At 41.5% G+C, this 24,772-nt stretch overlaps 1 protein-coding gene across 7 annotated transcripts in view; it reads left to right on the forward strand.

Moving 5' to 3' along the window:
* The window catches only part of LOC121285026 (collagen alpha-3(VI) chain-like), a 244,697-nt gene that overhangs the window by 183,385 nt on the left and 36,540 nt on the right, over positions 1 to 24,772 (forward strand). For all 7 annotated transcript variants that reach the window (XM_041201120.1, XM_041201123.1, XM_041201122.1 and 4 more), the window contains 14 exons: positions 948 to 983; positions 3,708 to 3,770; positions 3,875 to 3,937; positions 7,783 to 7,845; positions 7,938 to 8,000; positions 13,846 to 13,896; positions 15,063 to 15,098; positions 15,193 to 15,255; positions 17,293 to 17,355; positions 20,054 to 20,086; positions 20,172 to 20,208; positions 20,328 to 20,339; positions 20,432 to 20,922; positions 23,358 to 23,445. In XM_041201120.1, the coding sequence (XP_041057054.1) occupies positions 948 to 983; positions 3,708 to 3,770; positions 3,875 to 3,937; positions 7,783 to 7,845; positions 7,938 to 8,000; positions 13,846 to 13,896; positions 15,063 to 15,098; positions 15,193 to 15,255; positions 17,293 to 17,355; positions 20,054 to 20,086; positions 20,172 to 20,208; positions 20,328 to 20,339; positions 20,432 to 20,922; positions 23,358 to 23,445 (1,162 nt within the window). The remainder of the gene's footprint in view (positions 1 to 947; positions 984 to 3,707; positions 3,771 to 3,874; positions 3,938 to 7,782; positions 7,846 to 7,937; positions 8,001 to 13,845; positions 13,897 to 15,062; positions 15,099 to 15,192; positions 15,256 to 17,292; positions 17,356 to 20,053; positions 20,087 to 20,171; positions 20,209 to 20,327; positions 20,340 to 20,431; positions 20,923 to 23,357; positions 23,446 to 24,772) is intronic.

Here is a 24,772-nt window from a genome sequence, read left to right on the forward strand (position 1 = left end):
GTTGGAGCTGCACTCATCAGGCAAGTGGGGAGTATTCCTTCACGCTCCTGACTTGTGCCTTGTAGATGATGGACAGGCTTTGAGGAGTAAAGAGGTGAGTTACTCACTGCAGAATTTTTAGCCTTTGATCTGCTCTTGTAGCCACAGTTGGCTAGTCCAGTTCAATTTCTGGTCAATGGTAACCCCTGGGATGTCGATAGTGGGGAATTTAGTGATGGTAATGCCATTGAATGTCAAGAGGGCGATGCTTAGATTCTCTCTTGCTGGAGATGGCTATTTCCTGGCACTTGCGTGATGTGAATGTTACTTGTTACTTGCCACCCCAAGCCTGGATTTTGTCCAGGTTTGACATTAGTCATAGCCCTAGTCCACCTAAATGATTCAAGTACAACAGGACACATTAGAGAGTCACCTCCCGATAGCCAAATTGGTAATCTCAAATCCCAGTTTAGAATTAGGTCATACAGTGTAGTAATAATCTTAGATCAATACCTGGTTTTGTGCAAGAATTAGGATCAACTTCGTATATGATGCCAACCATTATGGAACAGCCATCCAATATTCCATCTGGGTGTATACAAATGAATGCTTAGCTTGTGATTTTATGAGTAGTAACAACATTGAAATAATTCTGAAGAAATTGCCTCCCTCGCCCAGTAAGCATGTTGAAATTAACCAGTCCCTTAGCCACAAATTGTGTATATAAGGAAAAATGCATGTGTATTATAAATTTTATTAACATGTTTCTTTCCTGATTTTTCTCTTCAGTGATGTTGGCTAGGATATATGACTCTTTTTCTTTGCAATAAATAAATGTAAGAATTTAGACTTTGAGTGTTCTATATCTGGAAAGTATAAGCTCTGCTCTTTGCTACTCGATGTTAACAGCACAATTTGCTCATTGATGTGTCACATCAGTAACATAGCCTTGGGTTTTGTCATTACAGGGATCGCAAGGCCGCAGAGGATCATCAGGAGCAAGAGTACAGTTTGCATTGTTATTGATAATTCTGTTCAAAAACATTTTAACTGTGTTACATATAAATTACTGTATTCCACCAAAAGTCTGCAATGGTTTTAAGCATATAACTCATGATGAGAAATCATATAATGATGCAGTAAGGGGAGAAACGCTTAACAGATACACGAGCAATAGACATGCAGCACTGACATAGGGCGGGACAAATGTATAGTTAAGCATTATTGAAACATAATGAAGGAGTCCACCAAGAAACACATGCCCATTACTACATTAAGTATTTGTTTTATTGATGCTTTGGTAGGGATGCATATAACTGATAAAGAAACAAAAAGCTACACAGTGTGGAATGAATTGTAAAGCTCAAGAAGACGAGGAAGAAAAACTTTAGTAATATCAAAAACAGAAATTCATTGCTATGCCAAATGCAACCTCATCAATTGTGATTATATGTCTCATAAGATTTTGAAGTGGAACGCACCAACCAAGGTCAAGGACTCCTTTGACTCAGTCGGTTGCTCCAAGTGCTTGGGTGAACCATATGGCCCAGAAGATTTGAGGTTCATTTTCTGGCCTGTGCTGAGTTAGCTGGCCTTGACTAGGCCAGTGACCAGTTAGCCTCAGTGCCTGAAGTTAGGGAGGAGAAAGCAATTTCTGATTTTATAGCCATCAGTTATGAACAGACTGAGCTTGGCCTAGATGCCCCATAATTGAAGGGCTTTCTGACATTCAATGTCTGGCTCACATGAGTAAGGTACTGAAAGCAGACTAGCATCTTGAAATCACAACCTAGCATGGAGTCAAAGCTTTCATGAAAGGACTGGTAAGAAATTGCTGGGGAATGAGGAAATAATGAACACAAACTGACTGAACTACAGTTATGTTTTGTACTATAAGTCTTCAAGGCCTACATGGACTTCTTTTTCACTAAGCTTCAGGGAATCAGTTCAGCTGTCTCTGCCACAACCTCTTCCGCTTCAATTAACATCACAAAGCAGGCCCTCTGATCATTATCACAATGCTGTTTGTAGGAGTTTGCTGTGTGTAAATTGGCTGCTGTGTTTCCTTACATAACAACAGTGACTATACTGCTAAAGTGCTTATTGACAATAAGGCATTTTGAAATGTTTGGTAGTCATGAAAAGCACTATATAATTGCAAGTCATTTTTTCTCTGTATTTTGAAATGAACGGGAAGTGGGAGATGGAATAACAGTTTGCAATACCCTTGATTGTGGTGTTCCCTCTAAAATCCATCGTTCTGACTACTCCATATTTGAATCTCTGTGATCAGGATTCTACTTCTGCCATAAGATTGCAATGATCCTAATCGAAGTCACAAATTGCACCCTCATTTTTGGGGATTATGACTGACTAGTGTACTATTCCTCATCAATCTTCCCTGACCTCCCTATAGCCTTTGGCACAGACAAGTGCACAGCAAACTCCACCAATGTCGTGTTTCTATTGTCTAGCTCACTCTTGCCTTATCTAATCCACTCATGCCTATTCATATAGCAAGAGCATTTCTAGCAATATTTTCACTTTCCAAGGATCTACTTTTTTGCCCCCTTCTCTTCCTCATCTATTTGTCACCCTTTGCAACATCATCTAAAGAATAGGGTCAACTATCACATGTTTGCTGATAACACCCAGCTCTATTTCTATGTAACTTCTCTCAACCCCTCCATATTCTCTGTGTTGTGAGGACTGCTTGTCCTCACCTTGATTAGCTGCCATTTACTCTCATTGACCATTGGAATGACAGAAGCTGTCACCTTTGACCTCAACCATGAATTCCATTGCCTAATTGCCAATTCTAGCCGCCCTCCCTCGCACTGCCTTAGGTTGATCAGATTGTTTGTAATCTCACCATTCTATTTGATATAGAGCTGAACTTTCAACGCCATCTCCTCTCCATCACAAAGTATGCCTACTTCTACCTTTGTAATATCACTGGCTGAAACCCTCATCCGTACCTTTGCTTATCTCCAGACTTGTACTTTAATGCTTTCCTGGTCTGCCTCCCATTCTCAACTTTTCATAAACTTCAATCCACCCAATACTCTGATACCTGTCCTATTGTGCACCAAATCACATTCAGTAATCACCCCTGTAATTGGCCCCTGGTCCCCCAACACCTCAAATTTAAAATTCTCATAGTTGTATTTAAATTCCTTAATGACTTCACCCCTCCCTATCTATGTAACCTCCTCCTTTTCTACATTTCTTGGAGAGATCTGCATTCCTCCAACTCTGGCCTCATGATAGAGAACGTTCAGTGGATAGCCAATGAATTTCATGAAAGCGTTTTATAAATCTCCTTACATTGGCTATGATAGCTTATGGGAGAAATAATGGAATTAATTCAGAAATGCTTGAAATTTCAGAATTAAGTGCAGGTGCATGATGTTGCACTGTCTAGCGGTTAAGGCCTGATAATGGGCCTGGTCGTCTTTTCCTGCATTTTTCACTTGCCTGTTAGATATATGGACACATTGAATTATAGAATGTCTTTGCTACACATTCCTAAATAATCTAGAAATTTAAAGGGGGGAGTGTTACCTGTTTAGCAAACTTATCTACTTATTTTCAAGTGTATTTGAATCTATGTACATATCAGTAATCAGGATAAATCTAATTTTGATGTAATCCAACCCTTCAGAAACATATTTCCTCATTTGAAGTTCTCAAACAAATATAACATTTACTTCATCTGACATATTTAGGGTGCAAAAGGCAATGCAGGAACTGTTGGGCCTCCAGGAATAACAGGGTTTAGAGGCCCACAAGTAAGTAATACATTTACAAAGTTTTAGTTGCTGAATTCTACTAGATCTCAAAACATCAAGAAATATGGAACTTATGCCAAGAACATTTCTGTTTGTTCACTAAGGGCACTGATGGATCTTCTGGGGTTCCAGGTCGAGAAGGTGGAAGTGGCATTCGAGGACCAAGGGTAAGTGCATTCTCTTGTCAGTTTGACGCAAATAGCTTAAAAGATTTTCTTCCGCCTGTTTCACTGTCATCTAATCTAGAGACTCAAACTGAAAGGATGAAAGTCTATATATCCTGACAGTAAGGACCTAAAGTGAAATAAGTTTGGAACAATCTAAACCTAGTTCTAAATGGGTTCAGGTCCATAATGTGAACTGCACCCCCCGGCCCCAATTTAATTTAACATAAAATTGGTAACCATCCTTATTCAGGTCTCAAGCTAAGCATTGAGAAATGGAAATTCCAAATGACCTATTCCTGCTCCTATTTCTTATGATCTTGTGAAATGCTACACAAGGTCAATTTGCAACATCTGGTGGAGTATACAAGCCTCGTGCCAGAATATAAGCATAATAATCTAGGCTGACATTGGAAGAGTGCTAAGGACAGCAGCATTATATCAGAACATACAGGACAGGGAAAGACTATGTTGGTACATCAGGTCTGCCTCAGTGCATTGCTGGAGGTGTTCTCTTTTAAATGAAACCTTGAACCAAGGTCACTTATGCCTATTCTGATAGGATGTAATAGGATCCCAGTGCGCTAGTGTCCTGACATTTATCCCTTAACAAACTGGTATACCTACGTATATTTATATAACTTGCTGCTTGTGGAGATGGTGGACATAAATTGGGTTGTGCATTGATATACATAATACCAGTGATACTTCAAAAATAATAATTGGCTCTGAAGTCAATTTAAATATGTAGGACACTAAATGCAGGTTTTTTCCTTTCTTACACTTGTTCAGTTGGATTTCTGTATTAAGTGTAGGGTTAAGGTACATTATTTGTGTCATGTGGTGGGAGCCATCGGGTCATAGAGGTTGACAGCACTGAAAAAGCCCCTTCAGCCCATCGAGTCTGTGCCAGTCAAACAAGTACCTAACGATTCTCACCCTATTTTCCAGCATTACGCCCATAGCCTTGTATGCCATGGCATCGCAACTGCACATCCAAATACTTCTTAAATGTTATGAGGGTATTTGCCTCTACCACCCTTCCAGGCAGTGAGTTCTGGATTCCCAACACCCTCTGGGTGAAAAAATTCTTCCTCCCATCCTGTCTAAACCTCCTGTCCCTTACCTTAAATCTATGCTGCCTGGTTATTGATCCCTCCACTAAGGGAAAAAGTTCCTTCCTGTCTACCCTATCTATGCCCCTCATAATTTTATACAGCTCAATCATGTCTCCCCTTAATCTTCTCTGCTCCAGGGAAAATAACCCCAGTCTATCTAATCTCTCCTCATATCTAAAACTCTGCAGCCCAGGCAACATCCTGGTAAACATCCTCTGCACTCTCTCCAGTGCAATCACATCCTTCCTATACTGTGGATTCCAGAACTGCACGCAATACTCTAGCTGTGGCCTAACCAGCATTTTAGAGAGTTCCAGCATAACCTCCCTACTCTTATATTCTATGACTCGGCTAATAAAGGCAAATATCCCATATGCCTTCTTAACCACCTTATCTACCTGTCCCGCTACCTTAAGGGACCGGTGGACATGTACACCAAGGTCCCGCTGATCCTCGGTACTTCCCAGGGTCCTACCATTCATCGTGTATTCCCGTGCCTTGTTTGTCCTGCCCAAGTGCATCACCTCACTCTTATCTGGATTAAATTCCATTTGCCACTGATCAGCCCATCTGACCAGCCTGACTATATCCTCCTGTAATCTAAGGCTATCCTCCTCACGATTTACCACCCCACCAATTTTTGTGTCATCCGTGAACTTGCTGATCGACCCTTCTACATTCAAGTCTAAATCATTTATATATACCACAAACAGCAGGAGACCCAACACCGATTCCTGTGGAACCCCATTGGACACAGTCATCCAGTCACAAAAACACCCCTTGACCATCACCCTCTGTTTCCTGCCACTCAGCCAATTCTGGATCTAATTTTCCGAATTGCCTTGGATCCCACAGGCTCTTACCTTCATTATCAGTCTTCCATGCGGGACCTTATCAAAAACCTTGCTGAAGTCCAAGTAGACTACATCAAATGCATTGGCCTCATCTACACACCTGGTCACCTCTTCGAAAAATTCAATCAAATTGATCAGACATGACCTTTCCCTAACAAAACCATGCTGACTGTCCTTGATTAATCCCTGCCTCTCCAAGTGTAGATTAATTCTGTCCCTCAGAATTGCTTCCAATAGTTTCCCCATCACTGAGGTTAGACTGACTAGCCTATAGTCCCCTGGTTTATCCCTTCCTCCCTTCTTGAATAACAGTACCACATTGGCTGTCCTCTAGTCCTCTGGCATCTCTCCTGTGATCAGAGAGGTATTGAAAATTATTGCCAGCACCCCTGCTAATCCCCTCCCTTGCTTCCCTCAACAGCCTGGGATATATTTCATCCAGGCCTGGAGATTTATCTGCTTTTAAGCCTGCTGGACCACTTAGAACCTCCTCCCTTTCTATGCTAATTTCTTTAATTATATCACAGTCCTTCTGCCTGATTTCCATGCCCACTTCGTCCCTCTCACTTGTGAACACCAACACAAAGTATTCATTTAGAACCCTACCTATGTCTTCCGGCTCCACGCACAAATTACCACTATGGTCCTTAATGGGCCCTACTCTTCCCCTATGTAACCTCTTACTCTTAATGTACTTGTAAAATAACTTTGGATTTTCCTTTATTTTGCCTGCCAATGTTTCTTTATGCCCCATTTTTGCTCCCCTAATTTCCTTTTTAAGTTCCCCCCTACACATTCTATACTCCTCTAGGGCTTCCGCTGTTTTGAGCCCTCGGTATCTGCCATAAGCCTCCCTTTTCCTCTTTATCCAATCCTGTATAACCCTTGACATCCAGGGTTCCCTGGATTTGTTGGTCCCATCCTTCGTCTTTACTGGAATATGTTGGCCCTGTACTCTCCCTATTTCCTTCTTGAATGAGTCCCACTGCTCTGATGCAGATTTACCTAAAAGTCCACTCTGGTTATCCAATCCATATCTGATTTTATTAAAATCGGCTTTCCCTCAATTTAGCACTCTGATTTCTGGCCCATCCTTGTCCTTTTCCATAATAACCTTGAATCTAACGGAGTTATGATCAACAAAATGCTCCCCCACTGATACCTCTACCAGTTGCCTGGCTTCATTCCCTAAAATTAAGTCCAGGACTGCCCCCCTCTCTTGTAGGACCTTCTATGTACTGGTTTAAAAAGCTCTCCTGGATGCATTTTAAAAATTCCGCTCCCTCGAAACCTATCACACTATGACTAACCCAGTTAATGTTGGGGAAGTTGAAATCTCCCACTATTACTATCCTATTATTTTTACACTTCCCTGAAATTTGCCTACATATCTGCTCTTCTATTTTTCTCTGACTGTTTGGGGGCCTATAGTACACTCCCAGAAATGTGATTGCTCCTTTTTTGTTTTTCAGTTCTACCCATATGGCTTCATTTGAGGAGCCTTCTAAGATGTCATCCCTCCTTACTGCTGTAATTGATTCGTTGATCAATATTGCGAGACCCTCTCCTTTTTTATCTCCGTCCCTGTCTCGCCTGAAGACTCTATATCCTGGAATATTGAGCTGCCAATCCTGCCTCTCTCTTTATTGTGAATACAACCTGTCCTATTTCTGTCCTAGGAGTGCTTGATAAAACAAAGTAGAGGGAGTTTTATTTAACCTTGTTCAGATTTCCCAAACAGTGACCATTATTACCTTTATGAATATACAATTTCACCCATGATCTGAAAAAGAGAAAAATGTATAACACTGTTTCTATAGTGATGTTGAGTCCAGTTTCCCTTTTCAATTTCAAGAAGTCCTTTATTTTGTTCTAGGGACCTGCTGGCCCTGCGGCACCTCCTGGTGCAAGAGGGAATCAAGGACTAAATGGAAGAAAGGCAAGGACCACTTTTGAACGTTTAATTGTAGAATATTGAGAAAGCTTGTTGGTATGTGGTTGTTTTATCTTCATTGACTTATTTCTCTACAGGGCGAGCCTGGAAATCCTGGTGAAAAGGGTGAAATTGGGCCCACAGGTCCACGGGGAGAAATGGTAGGAGTTTCTTTTTCAAATAGCTTTACTGAGTGTTGCAGAAAACATTTGGGATTTAAATTGAATAAAAATGGTTAGTCTGTTAAAACCTATGAACATCTTGAGCAGTTAGGATAATCTCAGAAACAATGGGCTGAATTTTACGGGACTGCATAAATTTTACGGGACTGCGGGAATACCCTCCCCACCAATCCCCCCATGGAAGAAACTGACCAACTTTAGAAAAAGCCACCTTGCAGTGATAATACACTGTGGGCGCTTTAACAAGCTGAGAGTTGGACTTCCACCCCTCAGTGGAAGGAATCTGATTGGCCAGCAGCTCTTGCAATCTCAGCAGTGTCAGAAAATAGTAGTGGGCCCTTCTCAGACTGCAGGGAAGCCCACGAAGAAGTTTCATGGATGCTGGAAACAGGTAAATTAGGCCTTTTTGGGTGGCGAGGGATCAGGCACCCTAGGGAGGTGGATCAGGTGGATGGGGGGCAGGTTCCCCACTCTTGCCTGCCTTCCTCTGCACAGCATATTATTGCAGTGTGGGTAGAATTAGGGCTTTAAGTAAAATAAATATAGGGATACACAGGTGGCATTAAGGGAATGACAAAGAGCAAGAGAGAAAATATATAATAGGTCTGTTTTAAAAAATCTGCAAAACATTAAGTTTCTTGAGGGAGTGAGACTCCATATTCGTAAAATTATTTTTTCAGCCCAGAAAGATTATTCAACAGTATTGGTCACTTCCCTGTCTCAGTTACTCCTGGCTGAACAAGCCATTTAATTTTTCAGCTGCTTTTAGAACAGGAACATTGAACAAGAACCAACTCACTCCCTTAAGTGAGTTTTTTCAACAAAGTTGGTAAAAAGTTGGCAAAGGGCAGAAGGATGGGGGTATATCCTTTGGGAGGTTCCCAGGTGCATCAGAGGCACCCCCTTAAGACTGTACACCTCCCACCCCCCAGTTTGCGCCTCTTCACCTGACCTCCAAAACCTGCCCCTCCATCCACCTAAATTCATGCCATGACTGTGATCTCTATAAAGATTCCATTAACAAAAATTGCAACAGCACAACATATCAAGGAGTAGGGTGTCATTGACAACAGTAATTGGTTGGATTGTGAGGGCAGTTTGTATAAACTTGGCTTGAGTATAGAAGATTAAGGTGTGATCTAATCAAAGTGTTTAAAAAGATTCCATAGGTACAGGTCATGAAAATCTATTTCCACTGATATGGGACCAGAACAAGTAGGGATAATCTTACAGCCAGAAATTCAGGAGTGAAATTAGGGAATGCTTCATCACACAAAGTGAATTGGAAATTTGGGATACTCACCCCTAAATGGCTGTGGATTTTGGGTCACCTGAAACTTTAAAAAAGGTACCTGACTTTTTCAGGTAAAGGTATCATGGAATGTGGTGTAAAGGCAGGTCAATGCAATTCAGCACAAACCTGCCATAATCTAACTGAATGGTGGAACTGGCTGGAGGGGATGAATGACCTATTCCTATTCCTCCTCAGCCCACCAGCCACTTGCTGTAAAACTGTTGACAGATTTACTTGTGCTGACAGCTATTTGTTAACACATTCTGCTGCTGTATACAAGAGGCATCCCATTGCTTCCAAATCCAACTCTTACAGGTTTAGCACAATCCATTTTTAAGTAAAGTTTATAGAACAAGAGTTTTCAAAAAGTGAAAAAAGCCATTACATCTGTTGATTAATTCGGTTAATATTCCTAATAATTTTCTCATCAAATCACTTAGTCCTTTCTTCAGAAATGCATCAAGAACCCATCTACACTTTCTACTTCAACAACTTTCCTTGAAATTTATTCCACAAATGTTGTACCTATTATTCCTTGCATTCTCCTATTTAATTTGTGTCTCTTATTATTTAAAGCCCTTCCTTTTGATCAGTTTAGCAAGTTCCCTCCTAGCCTTCCAACCTTCAAACTGAATACACAGTGGAACAAAACTAGTTCATTAGTTGCAAACAGATACAGTACAGAAGGCCACTGACAGTCAACAAACACAGCAGGCTACATTATTATATAACTGAGCAAACCTTCTGCCTTTCATTTCGAGATTATTGGCCCAGATGGCTCAGCTAATAAATGAGTTAGTTGGCTGAGCGTTGAGCCAGAGAAATAAGAAAAATCTGGTTTTGATTTCTGATTTCTGTCGTTAATTGATGTTAGCTGCAATAACAGTGGGTCCTACAGCTAGTTTCAGTATCTATCCACAAGGATTCCAGCTCCTAATCTTCAGAGAGTAATAGTTGTTAAGCATTTCACAGAAAGCAAAAACAGTAAAAACTGGGAAATAAGAATACTGGTCTGAACTGGTCTTGTATACTATAAAATGGAACACCAGTAAAACTGGGAAATAAGTGCACTGGTCTGAACTGTATTTTCCTTCTGGGTTTGTATTGAATTAGTTGGTAGGATCAGCCTTAGCTGCATTATTTATGATGATTATCAGGAAAAGCTACTTGGGTGCCCGTGGAACCTCATCTCACACAAATTAGCACCTTCAAAAATGGAGACAAATGAAGAGATGCATGGAAAGAACATTCTTACATCCACTGACAGGCACAATCAAACTTTGAGCTGAATTTTAAGATTTGGACCTGCTCACAGTGGGGGAAGTCAAGAATATGAAAACTTGTGCAGCGGGTCTTTCATTGGATGTTTAATTGAATTACAGCATTACCATCCACTTGCAGGTTCCATGATCAGTTGAGCAGGAAGGCGCAATCACAGCCCACACCTGACTGCTGAAGCCTCAGTACTTAAGTGGGGGGCATGGGCGGAGGGCCACTGATGAAATAGCTGAGGATGAGATTCAAGTTCCCAGACAGATGCGGGGACATCCTTCAGAATGCAACAACAAATGTTCAAAATAATAGTGGTCTGTTGCACCTTGCATAAGATAGCACATCAGTGAGAACTTGAGCTGCAGGAGGAGGATATTGATGGCCACTCTGCATCTTCGGAGGAGAAGGTGGAGGGGGAGGAGCCTGAGGTGGGTCCAGATCTCCAGAGACCTTTCAGGAGAGATTGGAAGAGTCCATCTCTACTATGAGAGCTATAATGCCTTAGGCCTTTGCACCGATGTCCACCTCCATGAAAAAAGAAGCCACCTGTGTATGGAGCCTCTGACATGGCAGGCAACCTGGTGCATGCTGGTCCTGCCCATTGGATTGCACTCTCAGTCTGCCAGCTTGAATAAGCTGTTCAGCGCCTCAGTGGAGTGTAGTGAAGCTCTTTCTAGTTCTTGCCTAGCAGAGAAATGCCAGTGGGCCATGAGAGTGAAAATGGAAGAGGGGCACATGTCAGTGGGGACTTTTCTGAAGGCGCTCCTACATCTTCCTCTCTTGCCCACAGCCCCCACCCACCAACCTCAGTCAAAACCCCACAATCTGCCTCTTGCCCCCATATCCAAGTTTGCTTTGGTGAGGTCCATGTGGGACAGTCTTTGGCATGGCCCTCACAGACTCCAAAACTCTAAGGATGTCAGCTACATGCATATCAGCAGTCAGAGCAGGTGACAAGCAGATTTTGTAGTTTCACAAGAGAAATCACAAGAGAAAAGTTCATTAAAGTTTCACAAGAGAAAGGTTAATTAAATTGTCATTTATGTGGTCCATGTTTATGCATCATAATCTTTAGTTCATTGTCCCCATTGACAGTCATCCCCACTTTTGCCTGTCAAGTGGTCTTCAACCTTGAGTAAAATAGTATGACAATCAGCAGCAAATTAGCAATAGGTGACAGTGAGGGGGTGGATCGCTGACTGTGGCAATGCTTTGTGCTGGGGGTTGGGAATAGCCACAGTGGATTCAGTATTGGTATGCCATGTGGCTGCACAGCTTCAGATTAGCTGAGGCATGGCTGAATGAGCCCATCCCATGCAGCTAATTGAGCAGCTGTAGGTACATTGGCCACCTCAGGCTCCTCCACCTCCTCCTTTTCCTGCTCCTCCAAAGATGCAGAGTGGTCATCCCTTTCCTTGTCCCACAACTCATGTCCTCGCTGATGTGCTATGTTGTGCAAGGTACAGGAGACCACTGTTATTTTGAATACTTGTTCTTGCATTCTGAAGGATGTCCCCAGGTCTGTCCGGGAACTTGAATCTCACCCTCAGCATCAGAATAACTTACTCAATGACCATTCTTGTACTCATGTGACGTTAGTTGTACAGTTCCTGGATTTCAGTGGTCGGTTTCCTCACAGGTGTCATCAGCCATGTCCTTAAGAGGGTAGTGCTTCTCCAAGAAGACATTCGCTGATTCTGCTTGGAGGTGCAAATTTCTGTGCACATCTTAACTAGCACAGAAAGCAGGCATCATTGTAGCTCATACACGTAGGTTACCTATCAGTGGTGACTTTACCACCTGCTGAACATTAATGGAGTGCAATCCCTTTTGAATGAATAGTGTTAATTGATTTGAGGGTGCTATGATTGCCATGTGTGTGCACCTGTGGAAATCCAGCCAAAGCAGCGAATCTGACAGACCTTTCATTCTGACTTGTAGCGAAATGGGTGAAAGTGGTGGCCTGAGCAAACATGGCACCCATCAGCTGGGAGATACGCCTATGCTCAGTAGATTGTAAGATTCTACGTCACCAGCAGATCCCTGGAAGGAGCCAGAGGTGAAGAAACTCATAGCTGTGTGACTTTGACGACCACTGGCAACGCATGTCCAACTGGTCCACTTGGCAGGAGATCCTTTTCCAAAAGGCTGAAAATGTCAGCAATGACTTCATGTGAGAGTCTGAACCTCCTGAGGTACTGACACTTAGCCATGTGCAAAAAGCTCAAGCTCTGCCTCAATGTCCTGTGCTGTGGGTTTTGCCACCTTTGAGCAGGAACTCTGTCCTATGGAGCATTAGGTGGCTGAGGAGAAGGCTGCAGCTTCTCCTGCTGCTTGTGATGTTGCTGGCACTGCTCTTCTTGCTACTCTTCAGAAGTACAAGATAGAGCTACAAAGCTCCCAAGCTGCTGACAAGGCTATCACCTGGGAGTTGCAGTTCAAAGGCAAATTTCTCCAAAATAGCAGAAACTACTCTAAAGTTTTGGAAATTGTCTCCAAAGCAATGAAAGCACAATCTCAGAACAAGCCTTGTGAGGAAAAGTCTTTCACCTAGTCAAAGAAGTAGCTGCTTTACCTCAGTGTTTCGAGGCTTTCCAGCTTTTCAGTTGCTCATCCGGTCAATTTCCATGTCAACCTGGCAAGTTGCAGGAATCTCAGAAAAGCCATGTGCTGGCAGTTAAAGCCAGAATCCATGTTTAGAGTCAATTGGCTTTTAGCATATGTTAAAAGCAGCGTATCTGTTGCATTCGCAAATGTTCTCCAGTTAAGCTCGGAAGTCGGCGGGTTCCTACTGGCTTTCAGACACACCTGCGTATTTGATGTTTTTAACTTCCACATGTACTAACACCTGCTCACTCTGGCCAGTTAAAATCCATCTTCCTTATCCCTCATCCCTTGCAATGTGCTTTTCCTCCTTTGCAATCTTTCATTTCCGACATGTGTAACATTTCCAGTATTTCTGTGATCAATTATGGCCTTTCTGCCTCCTCATCTGCGGTGTTCAGGAAGCTTTCTGTGTCATGTATTTCTAGCCCCTCCTTTCACAGTCCACTGTATGTAAATATATATATACACATATATATACAAATATAATAATGGCCCTTTATTAAAAGGTAGCAGGAAACCCTGATCAAGGTGACTTGGTTTAATTGCCTTTAGACACACTGTGCACAAATTTAAAAAAAATAATGCAAGGCTTTAAAAATTTTGTATAACTGCCTGACCATTGTTTACATAGTGTCTTTTTGATTCCTGCAGGGTGAAGATGGAACAAATGGAATTGGCATCACTGGACTTAAAGGCAGAAAGGTCAGTCATTTTCAAGGAGTTGAAGGGCGCTTGCATAAAAATGTGGCAAACTGATATATTTACAGAACGCAAACATCTTTTTTAGTACAGTGATGAAAACAGAATGGTACTTTTAATTTTTACATAAATGCAGGATATTAAAATTTAAGTTCAAACTCACGCAAGTTGTTGCAAAAGTGGAACCTCTGCTATGATGTCTAAACATTCGATAATGTAAAGTTTGCCACATGCAGGAATTTTAAATTAATACTCAACAGCATCAATTGGAATAATGGTCAGGTGTTTTACATATAGCAAAATTGATAACCACCAGGGTGGAAGCTGTGAATTGCAATCTAAAGTCACCTGGATAGCATTTAACTTAAGAACAGAAACCAATATCAGGTTGTGACTATGCTATATTAGCTGGGCCTCTTTATCAAATTGTAGACGTCAAATTTTGATTTGGTTTCTTTTTTAACTGTGAGAAGGAAATAATTGAGTTTCTGCACTTGTACTGAGTATCTGTTTTGATGTGGCTTTGGTCCATTCAGTGATCACGTAATCTAATAGTCTAACCAGGACACCCATTTTCCTGAAAAATAATTTTCCAGTAATTTTTAAGTAACTGTCATATATAATTGAACAACTATTATTAATACCAAATCTGTGTCTTTTATTTGTGGCAAGATCATTAATTGAAATGGAGTAAAACTATCTACAGGTGCAGTATGTATTAAATGACCTAGTAATTGTAAATGACTGGCTGACTTGCTCAATAAATACACTAAGCTGTATAAACTAGGATACATTTCAGGTTTGATGACAAACATATGTTGATCTAAGCCAACCAGCCAAGAGGGGTAGCATCAGCTAGAGTTCCTGTTGTAATCATTAATGGTAAGCTGAGAACCATTCTCCCCACTCATCACCCCAATTATAGATTAGATGAGTGACCATAGAGTTCAGAGAATTTGTTTTGGCACAGCCAAATCATCTGCTGTTACCCACTCAATAGGCTTACACAGATGAAGAATAATCACTTTGGATAGAGTACTGAAGGGTAGCTGTGCTGAGCGTACTGTTATGCAGCACAAGTAAGCATCTTCATATGGAAAGGAAACAGCTGGAAGAACAGAAAAAGATCTATGCACCAAAGTACCGTTAATTCTGTTCTTTGCTTTTAGGGTGAGCGAGGCCCTGTAGGACCCTTAGGTCCAAAGGTAAAGTAATTAATTAAATTGCAATTGAACATCTTTTGTGATTCGCTTCCCACGGTTGATGCACTTTTAATCAAGTGCCATATTCTTGAAACAGGGTGAATTTGGAGTTGCTGGTGATCCAGGAAAAGAAGGTATTAAAGGAAATAGAGGTCAAAGGGTAAGTCCAAACAAATACAAAAATAATGCTGTTTTTTTTTTTTGACTCATTTTAATATTACTGTGCTACCCAGCACATCTCTGCATAAAGCAGCAGAAAAAGGATTTGGAGAGATCTGACTCATATGGGCAGAATCTTGTATTCTCACTGGTGGCAAGTTTGGAGGTGGGGAGAGCAGGCAGTTGGCGGGGTGGTGGTATCCCTGAACTCTGCCTTTCTGCCTCCGTCAGAATTGAATTCTGAATGGGAAAGCCCATGGTTACCAATTGAGGGCCTTAAGAGGCCAGCTAATGATCACTTAAGAGCCTCATACCTCCACTGCTGGGGTTAACCCAGCTGCAAGCAGGCCTGTCGCCATGCGGTATGCACAGCAGGTGAAACTGTGTGAGCTGCTTGTGACCTCAGTCCAGGCGGGTCTCTCGATCAAAGGCTTGATCAAGGGACTGGACATCAGGAATACGGGGGAAACCTGCTGAAAGCCACCCCTCCTGCCCTTGATTCTGACCTCCCCGCCCCTCTTTCCCCGTGACTCGCACCTTGCAAAGCCCGCACCGCCCTGACCCACATTAGTTACCTGTAGCCTTGGTCATCTGCAATCCTGGGACTCCAGAATGTCCTTCAGGCAGCAGCCATGGCGTCCTCAGTGGCACTGCTGAACACGAGCTGTAAGCTTCTGGTTGGCCGGTCACTCTCGCTAAGTGACACTTATGCTCGTGGGATCTTGATTCCAGAAAAAGGCCTGCCCAGAGGCTTTGCTACTGCTTGATTGGCCTGTGGTTCGGCGGGCCTTCCTGAAGGCCCATCGCGGGACTCTTGCCGGCTATCAGGTCCTGATGCCTCAACAAGATTCCACCACATATCTAATATGCATTTTATTTATCTTAATCACTTAAGGGGTGTAAAATCTGTTTGTGTAGTGCTACTTGCAGACTATATAAATCCTGCAGTGGAATCTTAAATGACAATGTATGAGTCATACAGGTATCACTGATCCCCATTTATGTTATGCATTGCTTGCAAAAACAGCCTTGAACAACAATGTAAATGAGACAATGTACATGTCTCCAAAGACAGAGCACCATTTATGAAATACTTTTGTTCTCTATCTTTGGGGACAATGCACTAATGATTTGACACAATCAAATGTAGATGATTTCCAGCAATGGGCTACTATTTTGTCCAGTCCGTCAGCAAGCTAAGAGAGTCACCTATCCACATCTATCTATACAGTCCTAGGAATGTTGTACGGGATGGTCATCATCAGAAGTGTAAAACCTCCTCCGTAATTTTGCTACAACAGAAAATGAGTACACATTGTATATTTGGTTTACTTTCACCTTGGCAAGTTTTGAAAACTGCCCATTTGAACATTTGCAGGTTTTTCAATATTGCCACCTTGCAATCTAGACTGGAACACCTGGCCACATTATTTTGTGCAACATTTCTAAAGCATTAGTAGGACATGAGATTTGCAGATAGAAGGCTTATTTCACATAATTTTGCATCATTATTTGTCAGTTATAGCATATCCACGTGAACATCAGAATAGTAACCATTCATCTATATATCATTTAAGATCCCTTATTGGAGACTATGTGGTACAATGGCTTAGCATGGGCCTGGGTTTGAAATCCAGACACATTGATGGGGTGTCTCCTTTTCAAATGGCTGTAGAGCTCTTGTTTGAAATGTATTTTGGCAGGGTCAGTCTAGTTCCTTGTAGTTGGCCCGCAACATAAAATTAGCTCTTATTCACCATAAAATTCATCAAAGTGCATGATAATGGCTGGAATGAGCTGTTAGAGGGGGAGGCATGAGGGGAAATGGTAGTGTGTGTTATGCTGAGGTTGCACTGTAGAGCACATGGCACTTTAATCTGTCCCTAAACAAGCTGCAGCTGACCTGGAAATGCTTAATGTTGACTCAAGATGGCAAGATTGGAAGAAGTATTTTATTACACAATACTCATGACCTTTACAATGATGACCATCCTGAAGCTTGTAATCAAAATGAAATATCTTTTTTTTTGCATTGCAGGGTTATTCAGGAGCTTCTGGTGAAATTGGTCTGAAAGGAGAAGCAGGCTACCTAGGCTCACAGGTAGTCATTGTCTTCAAATGTTTAACTTTTTATTTGAATTTAACCATGTGACAGGAATGTTACCCACCCAATTTTAAAGGCAATCAGTTCAAGAAATGCTGCGTTGTGAAGTGAAGCTAACCCTAGAATCATGGACCTAAGTTTGCATAATTTATTATCTTTGATGTTAAAATGTTAATCCCAGTATTTATTAACTTGAATTGCACAGATAATTCTATTCTGTTTATATATTACATATAAAATAAACCAAAACAAATCTCTTATTTGGAACATCCTAACCCCTAACCCCTGACCCCAACAATAATAATCAGTAAGGAGTGCAGGAGAACATGTGAGGTGCAACACCAGACATACCTAAAAATGAGCTGCCAACCTGTAAAGCTACAGGACAGGACTAAATGCATGGCAAACAATGGAAGCAGCATGTAATAGATAGAACTTAATAATCCTATAGCCAATGAATCCGATCAAAGCTGTGAAGTCTTGCCACATTCAGTCATGAATGGTGGTGGATAGTTAAACAACAACCAGTTGAAGGAGATTCCATGAACAGCCCTATCCTCAGTGAGGAGGCCAGCATTAGTGTAAAAGTAATTTCAATGTCAAGAAGTATCAAGTGAATGATCCATCTTGGCCTCCTCCTGAAGTCCTCAGCATCACAGACGCCAGTTTTCAGCCAATTCAATTCACTCCACATGATACCAAGAAACAGCTGAAGATACTAGATACAGGAAGGACTATGGTCCCTGTGAACAGTCCAACTATAGTACTGAAGATATATACTTCAGAACCATCTAGCCAAGCTGTTGCAATACAGCTATAACATTGGCATCTACCTAACAAAGTGGAAAATTGCCCAGATATGTTCTGTTCACAGAGCAGGACAAAAGCACTCTAGTGAATTATAGCCTCATCAGTCTGCTCTCACCTTCCATCAGTTTGCTGATGACTATCATCCACAGTACTATCATGGCACTTCCACAACCTCACAACCTGCTTACTGATGCTCAGTTTGGGTTCTGCCAAGACCACTCAGCTCCAGATCTCATTACAACTTTGGTTCAAACGTGGACAAACATAGAATTCCAGAGGTGAGGCAAGAAAAAGTACCCTTGACATCAAGGTGGCATTTGAACTAATCATCATGGAGCCCTAGTAAAATTGAAATCAATGTGAATCAGAAATATATTGGCTGGAATTTTAACACAGAGGAAGATGATTGTGGTTATTGAGGGTCAAACATCTCAGCCCCAGGACATCACTGCAGCATTTTCCCAAGATAGGTTCCTAGGCCCACCACCTTCAACTGTTTCTGATGTTCCCTCCATCGTAACACCAGAGGTGGGGACCTTCTGCAATGATTACACAGTCTTCAGTTCCATTTGCAGCTCCTTAGGTAACGAAGCAGTTTGTGCCTGCATGCAGGCAGACCTGGATAACATTCAGGCTTGAGCTAATAAATGGCTGTAGCATTTTTGTCACACAACTGCTGGATAATGACCATCTCCAACAGGAGAGAATTTAACCACCCTCTCTTGACATTCAGCAGCATTACAATCATCAAATTTCACCATCATCGACATTCTGGGGTCTCCCACATCTGGACCAGCCACATAAATACAGTGGCTATAAGAGCAGGCCAGAGGCTGGGAATTCTGTGGCGAGTATCTCACCTCTTTCCCCAAAGCCTGTCGACCATCTGCAAGGCGCAAATCAGGAGCGTGACGGAATACTCCCACTTATGTGGATAAGTGCAGCTCCAACAACTCAAAAGCTCAAGAAACTCGACACCATCCAGAACAAAGCAGCCTGTTTGACTGGCATCTCATCCACCACCTTAAACAATCATTTCCTCCACAAGCAGCGCAATGTGGCAGTAGCATATACCATGAACAAGATGTACTTTAACAACTTGTCAAGCCTTCTTTGGCTTTATCTTCTAAACCTGTGACCCCAACAGTCTAGAAGAACAAGGGCAGCAGACACATAGGAGCATAAGCTTCTCCAAGCTCCTCCCCAAGTTACACACCATCCTGACTTGGAAATCTTGCTTTCATCATTACGGGGTCAAAATTGGAATTTCCTCCCTAGTGGCACTGACTGCCTTCACCACACAGAATGGTTAAAGGCGGTGACTCATCATCAACCTCTCCAAGGGAATTTAGGGATGGGCAATAAATATTATCCTTGTCAGAATTGCCTTGATTTCACGAATGAATGAAGAAAAGCAAGCTGTGTAATGTTAACCAAATGATATTGCACGCTATCAGGTGAAGTTCTGTACAAGAGTGGAGAATTAATACAAAAAAGTAATAATATCTCATCATTTAAAGTCTTCTCTGAAACAGATTGAAGTCCAACCCCTATTGAATTAGTGTCTAATTGATATTTGAGTAGCTCAACATAATGTATATTCTGCCTCATAACCCTTAAGTCCATCAGTGTCCAGTAAAACTACTGATCTCAGAGTGCCTGCAACAGGTTAACATTGACACCATGAGTTAATTACATCTAGCACCTTGCAACCCGTTATTGCCTCTTTATCAAACTCCTATCATGGATCCAGCCTCTGCTTATTATTTATGTACTACTCCTGTTGGGTATTAGATGCTGATAAATGTTTTTTGAATAATTGCAAACTGTAACTTTTTATGAATTTTTTGGATTAATTCATGTTATTTTACACATTACTTTATAGGGCCCCAAAGGAGAGAGAGGGAGATCCATTGAGGTAATTTAAATGTTGTTGATCACAAGATATGATGTGAATTTTGTTGCAAGATAGCTAACATCCTTTTGCTTCTCCAATGTTTTAGACATGCAGCCTTGTAAGACAGATCAAAGACACATGTCGTAAGTACTATCAAACTCAGAATATTTAATTGCAATGGGCATATGAATTTGACCCTTTAAAACCTTTATTCCAAGTAAAACTCTTTAAAATTGTTTTCTTTTCTTTTGTTCCCTTGCAGCATGTTGCTATGGTAAGTTATTTTCATTGGATGAATATTTGTATTAACGGATCATTTACTGAACGTCGGAAATAAAATTAATTCATGTTTATTCTTTACATCAGGTTCAAAGGAATGTCCTGTCTATCCAACTGAGCTGGCCTTTGTGATAGACACTTCCAACACTAAAACTGCTAACCAGCTTAACAACAACAAGAATGCTATCCTCCACATAGTTCGCAATCTGACCATAGTGGAGAGCAACTGTCCAAAGGGAGCACGTGTTGCTATCCTGACATACAACAGTGGCATAGTCACTGAAATTCGTTTTAGCAGTGCTAGAAATAAGCGGGACCTTATCCAACAGATTGAAAATCTGCAGTTTGTGCCATCGAGGAAGGAGTCCAGTATCGCTGATGCAATGAGCTTTGTAGCAAGGAACACATTTAAGCGTGTGCGAAGTGGGTTTTTGATGAGAAAGGTGGCAGTATTCTTCAGTGACGGACAGACAAAACCTAAAGAGCTCAATGATGGTATAACAAAACTCGCTAATGAGAATATCATCTCCGTCTACCTCTCTCCTAAAGTTGATAATGTACTCACTCGGGCACTGCAGGTCAGATTCCACTCTTGATTTTCCTGTATACTCCTTCATTGATGGTAATATATGTTATGATTGGCCAAAATCTCAACATGCAAGAACAGTGAAAGATGCTGAATGTTGGGCATGGTGTATTCTGTATATAAAAGCTGAAATACTCAAAACGGGAATACTTTGCCATATTGGGCTCCTACCATCACTTTTGTGCATTTCTGGGGCAGCTCTTTTCTCCAATCCTTTTCAGTCTTGGTAGTATCCTGTACAAAGAGTGTGGCTCTTCACCTAGTGATTCTAATGCTACAAAGAGTACCATGGCTTACATACAAAGACTTTCTTTTCCATTATTCCCAAATGTGACTTACTACTGAGACATTTTCTATTTACCATATTAATCATCTTCTGGATGATTAGTTAGGATGTTCAGTTAGGTTGTCAATTACAGTTAAATTACCCCATAAGATCCATGTTATCCTGTCATTAATGCACTGTCATCCATCACTTACTGCCACCTTCCCACAAACTGTTTTGACACTGCCCAAACCTAATTCTAATTCTACCTAAAAGTTGTAGCTGTACATTGTTATACTACATTGCTTACATTTTCACTAACTGATATTACTGAGTTAATAGCATGGTTTGTCTATTCCACACTTCACTGTTAACCTCGATATTCTTAAGATTTCTAATCATTCTACTCAAACTTCTAATTTCTTTTGCTGCTCAAACCTCTTTGCAATGATCTTACCATTCAAAATCACTTCTAAATTCTAAGATCAATAACTTCTAAAAATCAAGGCAACAGTTTTCTTTTTTTGACACTTTCACATATCAGAATTCAAGTCCTGCAGCAGATGGTTTGATGAGTGCATCATTTCCTGGTTTGTGTCCTATAAAATCTGCCTTATGTCCTTTACAGTTTATGAAAACCTGCTCTGAGTATTTATCATTTTAAGTCCCTGTCTGTTAGATCTACGGTTTCCCTAGTTAAGTTCAAGCAGAGGGAGAAATATAGAAGGATGAGACTAGCGTAATAAGAGGCAGAAAGAGAGTCAGAGTTCCTACTTTGAACAGTGAGGAAAGGAAACAGACCGCATTTAACAGAAGCCCTCAGGCACAAAACATGTCATGAGGATAGCATAGATCCCAGATAATCTGCACAGATACACCAGTACTTAATTCAACAATTAATAAGGTCTTATTAATAAGGAGTTATTCCAAAATTTCATTGCCTCATGGAATCCCATCACTCTCAGGTCAACAGGTAAGGTACAAATTAAAATGACACTTCACCATTTGACCAGCTTATCTGCAAGTACTTTCCATCTGCACGTGGTTAAACTCTAATGAAATACATGTTATTCCTAACCTAACTCCCAAGATTGCTGACTAAGAAAGGAGGAACTCTCCCTGAATGCCATGTAGACTATATTCCAAAAAACTTTATATACTGCTTTTTCTCCAACAGTAGAGGCCAAAATATATTGTGTTAGCTGCTACGTTGTGAAATATTGATCTCAGTTGAATTGTACACTTATATTCTTTAAAAAGAATCTTTGTAAATATTTGGGGCAGGATTTTCCCAGCAGGCTTCTGAACCCCACCTGTGAGAAATAGTCACTCAATGTGATTTTCCAAGGAGTGGCCAATTAACTGTCAGAGAATAGCCAATTAGGATGGTGGGCCGGTTCTCATAGCTGGAGGGCCATCCAGAGGCCATCCAGCCTGCGATGGCAGGTGGAAGTAGAGAATGCTTCAATATGGAGGCACCATTTCTCCAACTTATGAATTTAAAATAAAAAATGGCCTTTGCAGCCAGGCCACCACTCTGGGTGTGGGGGCAGCAGGGTAATCCCCTCCACTGGGTAGACTGTGGCTGTGCCTGCACCCAGGCAGTTAGTGAGGGGCTCTGAGCCTGCCTTGAGTGCTGGCTCCTGGTCTCTCACTGGAGGCTTCCTGCAGGCAGCTAAACCGTTGCCTCCAAGAACATGGAGGCTAATTGGAAAATCCCAGCTGACCATAATAGGCTGCTACTGGGTTGGCTACCAACCAGATATGGTCAAGAAGCCCTGCCATCTCCCATTCCACCTGCATGAAATTGATCCGGGGTGGGATGGAGCCAGCAAACCCGGCACTATTTCTAACATCGCCCCAGCCTTTGCTCCTGGCCCTGGGAGGTACTAAAAATCAAACCCAAAGAAACAGAATTGAAATTTATAGGCTGATGTAATACAATACTCTTTGGATTACAATTGTTCTTGTGCTCCAGGCACTGAGGATGCTGTCTGTAAGGCAGTGGGCTAGGATTGAGTCATAGCAATGAGAAAATTGATGAAAGTTGTGGAATTTTGCTTGCTAATTGCTGGGATCATTTTTGTAGATTGTACATTAGGGAAAGAGTGAGCTTGATGGTTGAGTGTTGTTTCATATCCATCAATTTTTGCTTTTATCAGAGAAATGATGCCGGACTTTCCCAATTCTTTATTTTCCGTAATGATGATGAAACACTCGACAAGGTGATGGCATGCCATGTTTGTTTAGGTAAGTAAGCATTTTTAACACTATCTCAGCTGACTGATTCGTACTGATACCATTCCCCACATTTAACTTACTTCAACGACTTAATCCCTTATAAAAATAGGCATTCCTATTCATCACCTCACTTGGACCTATCAATCAATCTGTGAAGGGACAGGCACCCTACTGTGGTACTGAGGTTGTGAGATTAATCATGCAATACAAATCATTTAATGGTAGTCCTCAGAATAAGGTCAACATACAGAATGAAATAGCAAGCACTGATTTCTTTTAAACTGCATATAATTTTCTCAAAAATGTAAAGACTAGGGGAGAAATTTCTCCCTGTCGGGCGGGCCGGTCGGGAGTGGGCGCAAGCAGACGCGGAGCCAATTGCCGCCTGCGATCAGCTCCATGGACGCCGGTAGCGCTCAGAGCTACCATGTGCGCAAAAGAGCACAGAAATCTCCCTAATGCACAGAGCTGCCTCAGGAAGATTAAGTTCATATTGAAATATTTAAATAAAGAAAGGTAAAAATTATTTAGACGTCCCCTCATGTGACATGTCTCTGAAATTTGAATAAATTATTTATTTATTTAATAAAACCTTCAGGAAATCTCATCCCGCCTGTGGATAAGGTTTCCTGAAAAACACGAAGGCCGCTTGGACTCTTCGCCTACCCGTCAACCTTAAGGTTAGACGCGCAGCATTGATAATGATGTTAATTGGTTTTTAATTGGTGCTAACAGGCCTTTGATAGTTCGGCAGGCACATAGCCGCCTCCGGCGTGTGCCCGTTGAATGAAAGCTCTGAATGATGCACAGTAACATTAGGACGCATGCCTGGCATCATTGCATATCACTTTACACACCGACGTGAAAATTCTGGTCCAGGAGATTTAAATGACTTGACAGCATGACAATTCCATTGACAGCTTAATAGTTCCCCTGACAGCTTGACAATTCCCATGAGCTTGACAGTTCCAATTAATATGTCCACTTCTTATGCACATTCATGACTACTTTTGACAATCCCAAAGGACACTTGACCTCTCCCAAAGGTGACCTTGGACCGATCTAAAAGTGTACCCTACTTCTCCAAAGAACTCCGGCAGCTTTAGACCTTTTCCTGAAAGCCATTTGTCTATCCATTAAAATACATATTTGTGGTATCTTATTTAAAATGCATTTCGTAATTGGTTATTGTTACAGTTGGGGAAAGTAGAAGGTGTGATGATGTGATCAATGTGACTAGGGATAATTTCTCTGCTTTCTTATAGAGAAGCGTAAGGACCATATGCCACATTAGCAGCTTGGTACATGGGTGCAAAATCATGGCATACCAGGCTCC

This window comes from Carcharodon carcharias, chromosome 12 (assembly GCF_017639515.1).
Source record: "Carcharodon carcharias isolate sCarCar2 chromosome 12, sCarCar2.pri, whole genome shotgun sequence".
Classification (NCBI taxonomy): Eukaryota; Metazoa; Chordata; class Chondrichthyes; order Lamniformes; family Lamnidae; genus Carcharodon; species Carcharodon carcharias.